The sequence below is a fragment of the Panthera pardus genome, unplaced genomic scaffold, assembly GCF_024362965.1.
Source record: "Panthera pardus isolate Hobbes unplaced genomic scaffold, ASM2436296v1 HiC_scaffold_22, whole genome shotgun sequence".
NCBI classification, from domain to species: domain Eukaryota; kingdom Metazoa; phylum Chordata; class Mammalia; order Carnivora; family Felidae; genus Panthera; species Panthera pardus.
The window spans coordinates 28761996-28776640 of NW_026526788.1; the positions used below are offsets into that span (position 1 = coordinate 28761996).

At 33.6% G+C, this 14645-nt stretch overlaps 1 protein-coding gene across 8 annotated transcripts in view; it reads right to left on the bottom strand.

Moving 5' to 3' along the window:
• Window positions 1-14645, bottom strand: part of HERC4 (HECT and RLD domain containing E3 ubiquitin protein ligase 4) — a 136150-nt gene that overhangs the window by 80046 nt on the left and 41459 nt on the right. For all 8 annotated transcript variants that reach the window (XM_019444323.2, XM_019444322.2, XM_019444321.2 and 5 more), the window contains one exon: window positions 7318-7448. In XM_019444323.2, coding sequence (XP_019299868.1) covers window positions 7318-7448 — 131 coding nt within the window. The remainder of the gene's footprint in view (window positions 1-7317; window positions 7449-14645) is intronic.

Genomic DNA, 14645 nt, shown 5'->3' on the forward strand with positions numbered 1-14645 from the left:
TCACTCTCTCTCAAAAATAAACATTTAAAAAACTAAAAATAAAAACTATATAATGGGCATATACAGAACACTGCATCTCACCACTGAATGAACTAAAGACTGAAATGTATGAAATGAAAAATATACACAAAATATGGATCGTAAAGAAAAAAAGTGGGTTCTGTGAAAAGATTAATAAATTGATAAACCTCTAGAAATGGAGGTTTAAAAAAAAAGATCAGGAAAGAAAGGAAAATTTACCAACATCAAAACAGGAAAAAAACAAGAGATCACTATAGATCATACAAACATAAAAAAATTTTTTTAAGATAATACTGTAGTCTACTGAAAATATAATTCCACCTCTTTACTATCCTGTAGTATTAAACATGCACAGTCTTGTTACAACCTGATGGTAGATAAGCACCATGCATTCCCCCTATCTTAACCTTACTCTTGGTCATGTAATTTGTTTTTGGTCAACAGGATTTCTGAAGCAGAAGCTTGAGAAGTACACGTACAGGTGCTACTCCCAAAAAAAATAAAATACCCAGAGGTAGCCACTGTTCTCTGGCCTGAAATGAGACCCGTAACAAAGCCATCCCTGCTCAGCTGCAGACTGAGCGAAGTCTCCCTAATGGTCATACATCTTGAAACAGCTGTCCCAACTTGCAGCAAAAATAAGAGCCACTCCAGGTGACCCATAGCCTGAGAAAGAACCATCTCAGATGATCCAAAGAGTAAGAAATAAACATTTATTTTTATAGGTCACTGGCATGTTGTTTGTATAGCAATAGGCTAATATAGATACTGAAATTTTACATTCACATGTTTACAATTTAAACAAAAATGGAAAAATTCATAGAAAAATCTAAATTACAAATAATGGACAAGAAAAAATTTTAAAGCTACCTTATAAAGAAACTGAAGAATGTTTTTAAAATTCCAGAAAAGAAAATACCAAGCCCAGATGGCTTTAAATGACAAGGTCTACTAACTTCTAAAGTGGTTCTCTTTCAAATAAAGAGAAAACAAGGGTATAATCCCCAATATATATTATTAGACTAGCATAACCTTAATAATAAAACCTGGCAAAAATAACAACAAACGTGAACTACTGGGACTTCATCAAGATAAAAAGCTTCTGCACAGCAAACAATCAACAAAACTAAAAGGCAGCCTATGGAATGGGGGAAGATATTTACAAATGACATATTGGATAAAGGGTTAGTATTCAAAATCTATAAAGAACTTATCAAACTAAACAGCCAAAAACCAAATAGCCCAGTTAAGAAATGGGCAGAAGACATGAATAGATACTTTTCCAAAGAAGACATCCAGTTGACTAACACACATGAAAAGATGCTCAACACCATTCATCATCAGGAAAATAACAAAGTAAAACCACAATGAGATACCACATTGCACCTGTCAGAATGGCTAAAATTAACAACACGAGAAACAACAGGTGTTGGCGAGGATGCAGAGAAAAGAGAAACGTTCCTTTTGCACTGTTGGTGGGAATGAGAACTGGTGCAGCCACTCTGGAGAACAGTATGGAGGTTCCTCAAAACACTGAAAATAGAACTACCCTAAGATCTAGCAATTACACTATTCAGTATTTACCCCGAGGTACAAAAACACAAATTCAAAGGGATACATACACCCTGATATTTACAGCAGCATTATCAACAATAGCCAAACTGTGGAGAGAGCCCAAATGTCCATCAACTGATGAGAGGATAAAAAAGTTGTATATATACACAATGGAATATTACTCAGCCATCAAAAAGAATGAAATCTTGCCATTTGCAATGACATCAATGGAGCTAGAATGTATTATGCCAAGCAAAATAAGTCAGAGAAAGACAAATACCATATAATTTCATTCATATGTGGCATTTAAGAAACAGATAAACATATGAAAAGGGGGAGGGAAAAGGAGAGAGGGAAATAAACCACAAGAGACTCTTAACAATAGAGAACAAATTGAGGGTTGATAGAGGGAAGTGGGTGAGAGATGGGCTAGATGGGTGACGGGTATTAAGGAGGGCACTTGTGATGAGCACTGGGTATTGTATCTAAGTGATGAATCACTGAATTCTACTCCTGAAACCAATACTGCACCCTATGTTAACTAAATTAAAAAAAAAAAAACAAACCCACAAAACAAAAAATAACAGAAAATTACAAACCAAGCTCAGGGATAAACATAAATACAAGTAATATTTTTAAAATATTAGTAAACCAAATGCAGCACTATACAAAATGGTAACATAGATGATTAAACTGGAGCTACTACAGAAAAGTAAAGCTGTTTTTATTTACTAAAATCCATTCATATAGTTCACCAAATTAACAGATTAAAGGAGAAAAATCATAAATCATTTCAATAGATCCAGAAAGACCAACATCAAATACTTAACAGCCACTCATTAAAAATAAATAAATAATCCTTCTACACTACAAAAAAAGAAAAATTCCTTAATGTGATATAGGTTATCTACAGTAAACTTATGGCAAACATGATACTTAATTGTGAAATATTGAAGGTTTGCTCACAGACAGAACATAGGACAACATGCCTTGATCTTTAGCACTTCTAGTGAACATCAACCTGGTGTCCCAGACAGGACACTAGGACAAGAGATATGTTAAGCATAAGTATTAGAAATGAAGAAATAAAGCTAAACTGATTCACAGATGGTATGACTGTGACACACAGTATAAATAAGTTATGTTGTGAAATCAATAACTGAAAGGGGGTGGCAGTAGAGCCATACAGGAACAGAGTTTTTGTATGTTGTTGAAGTTAACCCAGTATCAATGTGAATTAGTGTTATAACTCCAGGATCTTAAATGTAATCACCATGGTAACCACAAAGAAAGTAGCTATAGAATATACAGAAAAGGACATGAGAAGAGAATTAAAACATTTCACTAAAACAACAACAACAACAAAAGAGACAGTAAATCCAGGAAATGAAGAACAAAAAAGTATAAGACATACAGAAAGAAAATAACAAAATGACAGAAGTCCCTACATCTCATAATTACCTTTAAATGTAAATGGGTTAAGTTGTGCACTCAAAACACAGAGACTGGCAGAATGGTATTAAAAAAAAAAAAAAAAAAAAAAGACCAAAAAGTGAAAAGATGAAAAAAGATATTCCATGCCAATAACCAAAAGAGAGCAAAATGGCCATACAATTAGCAGACAAAACAGACTTTAAATCAAAAAGGGTTACAAGAGACAAAGGACATTATATTTCAACAAAAGGTTCAATACAGCAAAAGTAACAATTAAAATCATTTACACATCTAATAAAAGACCATCAAAATATATAAAACAAAAACTGAAAGAACTGAAGGGAGAAATTATTCTGCAATAATGGTTAGAGACTTTAATAACCTTACTCTCAAAAACAGAATAACCACACAGAAGTAAAGAAAAAGAGAATTTGAACAACACAGTAAGTCAACTAGATCTAATAGGGCACACTATTCAACAACAATAATATACACATTCTTCTCAAATGACATGGACACTATCCACATTAGACCATATGGTAGGCCAGAAAGTAAGTCTCAATAGATTTTAAAAGACACCATATAAAGTATCTTCTCTGAACACAATGGGATAACATTAGAAATCAGTAACATTAGGAAATTACAAAATTCACAAATTTGTGGAAATTCAACAACACACTTTTAAATGACCTATGAATCAAAGAAATCACAGACAAATCAGAAAGACGTAAGAGATAAATGAAAATGAAAACACAATATATCAAAACAAGAAATGAAGGGAAAGTAGTGATAAGGGGGAAATTTACATTCAAAAACAAGAAAGATCTTATGTGAACAACCCAACTTTACAACTCTAAACACAAAGCTAGCAGAAGAAAAATTAGAGCTGAGATAAATGAAATAGAGAATACAAAAATAGCAAAAGTCAGTGGAACTAAAAGCTGGTTTTACAAAGATCAACAAAACTGACAGAAGTTTAACTTGACTAAGAAAAAAGAAAATAAATTACTAAAATCAGAAGTAAAAGTAGGGGCCCTACTATTAATGCTGCCAAAATAAAAAGGATCATAAGAAGAGTATATAAGCAATTATTTGCCAAAAATTAGATGATTTAGATAACATACACAAAATCCTAGAAATACAAAATTTACTAGTACTACATCATGAAAAATAGGAAAACAGAAAAGATCTATAAACAGTAAAACGACTAAATTGATAAAAAAAAAATCTCCCAGCAAAGAAAAGCCCTACATTAAATAGTTTCATTGGTGACTTCTACCAAACATTAAAAGAACTAAATCCAATCCTATTCAGAGTTTTCCAAAAAACTTGAAGGGGTGTAACTTTCTAACTCATTCCACGAGGCCAACATTGTCCTGATATCAAAGTCAGACAAGGACTCTACAAGAAAACTACAGACCATTATCCCTTATGGACAGTGATGCAAAAATTCTCAATACAATATTAGCAAACAGAATCCAGTAGTATATTAAAAAACTGTACAGCAAAGGCACATGGGATTCATTCCTGGAATGCAGGGATGGTTCAACATATGCAAACTGATCAAAGTAATTTATAATATTAAGGCAATGAAGAAAAAAACCCATTATTATCATTTCAACTGATACAGAAAAAAAATCAAAATTCAACACCCTTTTTTGAAATACTCAAAAACTAAGAATAGAAGAACATTACTTCAACATAATAAAAGCCATCTATGAAAAACCCACAATAAACATCGTACTCAATGGTGACAGACTGAAAGTTTCCTCTAAGATCAGGAACAAGGCAAGGATGTCTACTTTGAATACTATTCAACAAAGTACTGGAAGTTTTAGCAAGAAAAAGAAATAAAAGGCACCTAAATTGAGAAAGTAGTAAAATTATCTCTGTGTACAAATGATATGATCTTATATGTTGAAAACCTTAGAGATTCCACCAAAAATCTATCAGAACTAAAAAACAAAACAAAAAAAAAGAAACAAAAATCACCAAAACAGCAGGATACAAAACCAAAATGCAAAAATCAATTGTATTTCTATACATTAATAATGAACAATCGAAAAAGAAATTTAAAAAACAATGCCATTTACAATAGTATCAAAAAGAATAAGATATTTAGAAATTGAACAAAAAGATAAAAGATATAGGATGAAAACTACAAAACTTACTGAAAGAAATTAAAGACATAAATGGAAAGACATTTCATGTTCATGGATTGGAAAACTTAATGTTAAAATATCAATACTTCCCAAAGTGATCTACAGATTCAATCCAATCCATATCAAATCATGGAAATGCAAATTAAAGTCATGATGTTTTAAAAGGTTTATTTATTTATTTTGTGAGAGAGAGAGAAAGCATGCGAGCAGGGGCCAAGAGAGAAAGAGAATCTCAAGCTGACTCTACTCTGTCTGCGCACAGCCCAATGCGTACCCATGAACCATGAGATCATGACCTGAGCCGAAATCGAGTCAGATGCTTAACTGACTATGCCACCCAGGCACCCCTAAAATCATGATTAAGTAACACTATATATCCAACAGATTAGCAAAAATTTCAAAGTCTGACAATGCCAAATGGGGACAAGGACACATAAATGTGGAATGTAAATTCTGGTAAACAGGGTGACATTAACCTGCAAAATTCAAGTTAAATATCTTCTATGACCCAGCAATCCCATTTTAGGTATATACTTAGAAATATAAAGGTTTATGTATATCATATAACAAATGTTCAAAGCAACATTATTTGTAATTGCCAAAAACTGGAAGCACACAAATAAATGCCTGTTAAAAAAAAAAAAAAAAAAGCTACCAAAGACTACCTACAGTGTGATTTCATGTATTTGAAGTTAACAGTTGGCAAGACTGAACTATATTTTATATGGATATATACTATGAGGCAAAAATCAAGCTAAGCTACCAAAGACTACCTACAGTGTGATTTCATGTATTTGAAGTTAACAGCTGGCAAGACTGAACTATATTTTATATGGATATATACTATGAGGCAAAAATCAAGCTGAGTTAGTCAAACAAAGTATATTTTGCTTTTTGGGAGTCTACCTAATTTAATCCACCAAAAGTGAAGCTCAATTTCAAAGCTGTGACTCTTGTACTTACTCCCAAGAATTGGGAATCAGGAAATCAGTATTCCAATTCAACTTTCAGCAATAACTACTCTCAGGTGTTAATTAACTGCTCAATTTCCTCACTGTTTAAATTTAAAAAGGTGGAAAAGAAAAAGAAAAAAAAGATGACCTATACTTCACCCTCAAGTGTGATGCTACATACAATAAATACAATGTCACATATATATTAACATCTTGCCCCAGATAAATCTTTTTGAATAGAGAAAAGTAAAATAATAAGTATAAATGATGTTTCTCCTGTTACTATTACTCCTCACCAGCAAATCAGGCATTTAAGGAAGAATGTTTTTATCTTAGATTCCTAGAATGCTAAACAACTCATTAAAAAAAAAATACCTACTTTCAGCTAGGAACTGCCACCTTCTAGTAATTTGCAAAATGACCAACACAAAGGGAAAAAGGAGAGACACCCCTATATGTTCTCTAGGCCTTTTAGCAAACATGGAATTGGTACTTTGACCACACACACGCAAATCCACAAGAAAGGTTATACCATAGACATAGAGGGGATGGGCACTATTCAAAAAGGAATGCCGGACAAATGTTACCAAGGCAAAACTGGAAGTCTATGATGATACCCAGCATGCTGGTGGCATTGTTGTAAATAAACAAAGACAAGATTCTTCTTGCCTAGAAAATTATTGTGCGTACTGAAAACATTAAGTACTCTAACAGCCAAGATAGAGCTTCCTCAAACATGTGAAGGGAAATGATCATTAAAAAAGGAAGCCAAAGAAAAAAGTACTTGAGTTCAACTGAAGTGCCAGCATGCTCCAACCACAGAAATACAGTTTGTGAGAACCAATGGAAAGAAGCTTCAGCTGCTAGAACTCACTCCCTATAAATTCATGGCCAAGAAGGTGTAAAAAAACAAAAGACCTCTAGGGGTGCCTGGGTGGCTCAATTGGTTAAGTGTCACTCTTGACTTGTCCCAGGTCAGGAGATCATGCATTGACAGCACAGATCCTGTTTGGGATTCTCTCTCCCTCTCTCTGCCCATCCCCCACACACGTTCCCCTTCCCTCTCCCCTTTCTCCCCCAAAATAAATAAATAAACATTAAAAAAATAAATAAATAAAAGACCTCTGGACTGTTAAAAAAAATTTTAAGTAACTGAATTATAGAGACTAAAATACTCGTATACGATAACTTACCTTCCACAAGCAATCTGAGTGACAATGCTTCCCATAAGTTCAAAAACTTTCCTTGGATTTATTTCATGACTGGTAGAGTTATGACCCAACTGACCATACCCTCCAGCTCCAAAAGTAAACACTCCACCTTCCTTAAAAAGAAAAAAAGAAAAAAAAAAAAAAAAAAAGACAAAACTCTTTATCATTAGAAAGCCTGATGAAAGAAAATAATTTAAGAAAATAAGTTAATCTTTAATACATGGGGTCAATTTTTCTCTTCTATTGTCTCCACAATTTAACAGATGACAGCTGACCTTTCAAGGTAAAATGTTTTAAAACTAAGTTCCAGGTTGAGGTTATTTTCACATATTTTAGAAGTACTTAATTGTGTTCTCATTATATTTAGTTGGAGCCACTATTAAAGAGATACTAATCATTTTTTGCATTGCCTTTCACTATCATTATATTTACTGAATCCCAAGTACATAACTATAAAATATCACAAAACCAAAAAATGGTATCATCTTCAGTTTTCAAACTGGTTATGCTTTTAACATAAAAGCTGAAAGAGTATAAGTAAACCAGAATGCACAATTATACCTATTTTTAACACATAGTTGCTACAATATACAGTTGACCCCTAAACAGTGCAGGGGTTAGGGATGTCAACACCTTCTGCAGTCAAAAATCCACATACAACTTTTGATTACCTAAAAATAGCCTATTTCTGACTGAAAGCCTTACTGATAACATAAACAATAACCACCTTTTTTTTTTTTTTTTTGGCATAAAAGAAAGGCTACACAGTTTACCTGTGAGTTTTTTCAAATTGTCACAAATCTCCAAAAACTTTTCCAAAGTATTTGTTGAAATAACCTACTGAGCCACTCAGGCACCCTAAAAAGTACTGGAGTACTTTAAAGCAAACTGTGGTCATCAAATCATCTCACCTATAAATATGTATGTATCTTCAATGGCACAAACCTCTAACATATAAAAACATACAATACAGTAATACTATTATCGCATTTACAAAATTAGTATTAATTTCTTGATAGAAACAGCAAAAGTGTTTTTACTTCTTATGGTTTTTTGTAACTGGTATCATTTTCCCCAGTTTTATTTAGGTATAACTGAATTGCCAAATAAAATTGTATATAAAGTGTACAATGGGATTTGACATATACATACATTGTGAAATGACTACCACAAAGAAGTTAATTAACACATCAACACCTCACATACTTTTTCTTTTTGGTAAGAATGCTTCAGATCTACTCTCCTGGAAATTTCAGGTACAGAATACAGTATTGTTAACTACAGTCACAACGCCATACGTCAGATCTTTAAAACTTACTCATCTTATAACAGAAAGTTTATACCCTTGACCAATTTCCCATTTCTTTACACCCCACCAGCCCCTGGCAGACATTCTACTCTCCATTTCTACAAATTTGACTTTTTCTTTTTAAAGATTTTCCATATAAATGATACATAATATTTATCTTTGTTTGGCTTATTTCACTTAGCATAATGCCCTCCAGATTCATCTATGTTGTTGGAAATGATTTCCCTCTTTTTTTGTGGCTGAATACTATTCCAGTGTGTATGTGTATATACACATATATGTATAAATCTTCTTTATCCATCTACCTGGTAATGGACACTTAGGTTGTTTCTTGGCTATTGTGAAAAACTGCTACAATAAACATGGGAGTGCAGTTATCTCTTCAAGAACCCGTTTTTATTTCCTTCAGATATGCACCCAGAAGTGGAATTTGCTGGGGCATATAGTTCTATTTGTAATTTTTTTTTCTTTCCTGTTTTTTTTTTTTTTTCTTTTTTTAAAGTAGGCTTCATGCCCAGCAGAGTCCAATGTGGAGGTTGAACTCATGACCCTGAGATCAACACCCAAGTGGAGATCAAGGGTCAGACACCCAACCGACTGAGCCACCCAGGTGCCCCACGATTTGTAATTTTTTGAGGAACCTCCATACTGTTTTCCATTTGCACCAGTTTACATTCCCACCAGCAGTGGAAACAAGGGTTCCCCTTTCTTAACATCCTCACCAATACTTGTCCTTTGGTTTTTGATAAGAGTAACCCTAACAGGTGTGAGGTGTTATCTCATTGTGGTTTTGATTTGCATTTCTCTGATGATTGTGATGTTAACATTAAGCACCTTTTCTTGTACCTGTTTGGCTATTTGTGTGTGTGTGTGTATTTTTTTTTTAAGTTTATTTATTTTGAGACAAAGGAAAGAGCGTGTGCACGAGCAGGGGAAGGGCAGAGAAAGAGGGAAAGAGAGAGAATCCCATGCAGGCTCCACACTGTCAGCACAGAGCCAGACAAGGGACCCAATCCCACAAACTGTGAGATTTTTAACCTGAGCCGAAATCAAGAGCTGGCAGGTAAACCTACTGAACCATCCAGATATCCTTTGTATATATTTTTTGGAAAAGTATCTATTCAGCTCCTTTGTTCATTTTTAAAATAGACTATTTGTTTTTTAGCCATTGAGTTATAGGAGTTCCTTTTATATTTTGAATATTACCCCCTTGTCAGATAAATGGTCTGCTAATATTTTCTCTCATTTCATAGACTGCCTTTTCACTTCAGTGGTGTTCTCTGTGGAGCCGAAACTTTTTTAGTTTGTAGTCCCACCTATTTATTTTTGCTATTGTTGCTTGTGCTTTGACCAATGTCAAAGGGTTTTTCATCCCATGTTTTCTTTTACAAGTTTTAGTTTCAGGTCTTATTAGATCTTTAATCCACTTTGAGTTGTTTTATGAGTGGTAAAAACAGACGTCCAATTTCATTTTTTTACATATGGATAATTTTCCAGCACCATTTACTGAAGAAGCCAACCTGTCCCACTGTGTGTTGTTGGTCCCTTGTCAATGATTAGTTAACTATATATATGTGGTTTTATTTCTGGGCTATCTGTTTGATTGGTCTATGTGTCTGTTTTTATAAAGTTGTATACTGTTTTGATCACTACAGTTGAAATCAGGAAGCACAATGCTCGAGCTTTGCTGTTCTTTCTCCAGATTGCTTTGGCTATTCCTGGTCTTTTTTGGTCCCGTATGAATTTCAAGATTGCCTGCTCTATTTCTATGAAAAATGCCATTGGACTTTTGATAGGGGTTACTCTGAATCTGTAGGTCACTTTCAGTAGTTTGGACATTTTAACAATATTAATTCTTCTAATCTAAGAACATGTGGTATCTATTTATCTTAGGTCTTCAATTCTTTCACTCATGTCATATATAGTTTTCAGTATACAGGTCTTTCACTCTTTGGTTAAATTTATTCCTCCCCCCCTTTTTTTTTAATGTTTATTTTTGAGAGAGAGAGACAGAGAGACAGAGCACAAGTGGGAGAGGAGCAAAGGGAGAGGAAGACACAGAATCCAAAGTAGGTTCCAGGTTCCGAGCTGTCAGCACAAAGCCCGGCACAGGGCTTGAACTCACAAACTGTGAGACCATGACCTGAGTTGAAGTTGGATGCTTTAACTGACTTAGCCACCCAGGGACCCCATATTCCAAAGTATTTTATTGTTTTTAATGATATTGTACATGGGAATGCTTTCTTAATTTTTCTTTCAGAGTTTGTTCTTAGCGTATAGAGATACAATTATTTTTATATGTTGACTTTGTTTCCTGCAACGTTACTGAATTCATGTATTAGTTCAAATAGACTTTTGGGGGGCGCCTGGGTGGCTCAGTCAGTTAAGCGTCCGACTTCAGCCCGGGTCACAATCTCGCGGTCCGTGAGTTCGAGCCCCACATCGGGCTCTGGGCTGATGGCTCAGAGCCTGGAGCCTGCTTCTGATTCTGTGTCTCCCTCTCTCTCTGCCCCTCCCCCGTTCATGCTCTGTCTCTCTCTGTCTCAAAAATAAATAAACGTTAAAAAAAAAAATTTTTTTTTCAAATAGACTTTTGGTAGAGTCTTTAGGGTTCTCTATATATATGTCATGTGCAGAGACAATTTTACTTTTTCCTCTCTAGTTTGAACACCTCATTTCTTTCTTTACTAAAACTGCTCTGGCTAGGATTCAGTACTAGAGTAGAAGTGACAAAGGTAGGCATCTTCCATCTTATTCTTGATCTTACAGGAAAAACTTTCACCTTTTCACCACTAAATATGTTTGCTGTGGGCTTGTCATTTATGGTCTTTATTATGTTGAGGTATATTCCTTCTATACTGAGAATTTTTATCATGAAAAGATGTTGAATTTTGCCAAATGATTTTCCTACATCAGGATGTTTATATGACTTTTAATCTTCATTCTATTAATGTGGCTTTGACTGATTTGCAGATGTTGAAACATTTTTGCATCCCAGGGATAAATCCCAGTTGATCATGGTATATGATCATTTTCATGTACTGTTAAATTTGGTTTGCTCGTATTTTGTTGAGTTTTACACCTGTGTCTGTTAGGGATAAGTAGCCTGTAATTTTATTGTCTTATGTTGTCTTTGTGTGGCTTTGGTATTAAGATAATGGTGGCCTCATAAAATGCATTTAAAAATGTCTCCTATTTTTTCAAAGAGTTTGAGATGGACTGGCAGTAATTAATTACTAAATGGTAAAATTCACCAGTGAAGTCATCTAATCCTGGGTTTTTCTTTGTTGGGAGATTTCTGATTAATGATTCACTCCCCTTACCTGTTAAAAGTCTGTTTAGATTTTTCTATTTCTTCATGATTCACTCTTGGTAGTTTGAATGTTTCCAGGAATTTATCCATTTCATTTATGTTATCTAATTTGTTGGCATATAATTGTTCATAGTTTCTTATAGTCCTTTTATTTGTGAAGTATGGGTTGTAATGTCTCTTCATTTCTGATAGTGTTTAATCTATCTAAACATCTATCAATTATTTTTTTAACTTTTCAGGAAAAGAGTTCTTAGTTTTGGTTATCTTTACTGGTTTTTTTAGTCTTTATTTCTGCTCTGACCTGTTATTTTCTTCCTTCTGCTAACTTTGGTTTCCCTGCTCTCCCCCCAACCCCCACCAGTACCTTGAAGTATAAATGCTGCTTTTTTGAGATCTTTTTCTTAATGTAGCTGTTTATGTTATAAACACTTTACTGGATTTATGGTGACATAGCTTATTTTTATCTATCTCCCTCAGAGCTGTTTTTGCTGCATCCCATAAGTTTTGGTATGTTGTTTCCATTTTCACTTGTCTCAAGATATTTTACTTCCCTTTTATTTATTTTTCGACCTGTTCAGGAGTGTGCTTTCTAATTTCCACATACCTGCAAATGTTCTAGCTCTCGTCCCATTATTGACTCATACCATTTCATACCATTGTGGCTGAAAAAGATACTCGATATCGTTTCAATTCTTTTTAAATTTGTTAAGACTTGTTTTGTGATCTAACATACGATCTCTCCTGCGGAATATTCTATTGTGCACTTCAGAAGAATGTGTATTCTGCTGCTGTTGGATGGGGTGCTCTGTATGTTAGTGCATTTGGTATAAGTGTAATACAAGTCCAATATTTCCTTATTGATTTTCTGTATGGATGACCTACCTATTGTTGAAAGTAGAGTGTTAGAGTCCCCTACTATTACTACTGTTTATTTCTGCCTCTAGCTCTGTTAATATTTGCATAATATTATTTAGGTGCTTTTGTATTGGGTGCATACATAGGTACAGTTGTTATATCCTCTTCAAGAATTGACCTCTTCAATTTTAATTATTATCTGATACTGATGCCATGTTTAAATTTTCCTGATTATTTTATTTCATCACGACAAAGCACATGTCTGGTTGATAATGTTAAAAATAAGCAAGTTAACAAGTTTCACAGCCTAATCCATCCACATTAAGTTTAATGTTTTGATCTTTGTCTCAATTAATTATTAGGGAGTATAAAATGGAAATTTTCTAATCTTATTATTTCTCTTAGATTAGTTGGAATTCTTCTATAGAGAACTTAATTCATCAACTATTAAGTTATTCTGAAATACAATCTGCAAATAGGAAGCAAGAAAAATGTTTCCTTCTTATTTATGAATTTTTAGAAAAATGAGTTGTCCTAGCAACTTTCAAAGATAAACAATGATGTTTGCTTTATATTGATTTGAAGAAGAGTATTATAATGAAGTCATGAATTGTTACATATTTGGTATATTTCCATGTACTGCCATTGTTACTTCTTTTTGTGAAAAATTCCTTGATGTTGTCCCACAGACATGACCTTAGTAGTCTCCTTTTTTGTAACACATAATACCCAAAGCTATTCTCACACTTTTTTGTTTTGTTCTGTTTTGCCCCAGATATGAAATCAGACTCTTCTCTAAGAAGCTCCGGTTATTTTTCATATTGAGTCTACTAAATCAAGTGATGCTCACTGCTTCCACATTGTACATGGCTAATTACTTCTAGGACCATTCAGTGGTCATGGAAGAAAAAAAAATTTTTTTAGAAGAAAAAGAGTAAGACTTCCTACTAACACTTCTGATTAAAAGTAAAGATCACAATGGGTGCCTGGGTGGCTCAGTTGGTTAAGCATCCAACTCTAGATTTTGGCTCAGGTCATGATCTCAAGGTTTTGTGAGTTTGAGCCCTACATCAGTCTCTGCACTGACCCTAAAGAGCCTGCTTGGGATTCTCTCTCGCTCTCTGTCTCTCTTTGCCCCTCCCCAGCTCATGCTCTCTCTCTCTCAAAATAAATAAACTGTAAAAAAAAAAAAAACAAAAAAAAAAACAACTTATTAAAAATAAATAAAAGTAAAAATCAGGAGATTTTAATTTAATTCTTATTGTTTTATGTTTCTTTTGTCTTAAGCTGAAAACCATAGTTTCCAGTAACAGTAAAGTACTTATTTGCTTTTTCTTATCCTGTATGTAATATATTGAAAATAATACTATCAATTTTACTACTAACAGGAAGACTACAGAATGCAGTTTAAAATTTTTGTGGCAATTCGGTTTATATTCAGGCTATTTCCCACTAGTGATATACAACAAAACACTGCACTGTAAAAGGACTTAAAAGAATTCTCCTTTTGTAGTAGTGCCACTATTTTTTTTATTTTCAATTGTTAGCAATTGCTTAAAAACATGTTTGCTTTTTAATTATATGTAACAGTTTTCTAAGTTGTAAAGTCAAAATGATAAGGCAAGGTACATTTGATCTAGCTATTACATTTTTAAAAATATAAATAACATATAACATGTTCATCTTTTATCCCTGCTTATACAAAAGGCAATTATTCTGTACCTTCCTCTTTTTACTTAACAATACATGCTGAAGATATTCCACAGCATAATACAGAGATCTTCCTTATTCTATTTTACAAGTCATGTTTACATGTTTAAATGTTAAACACCT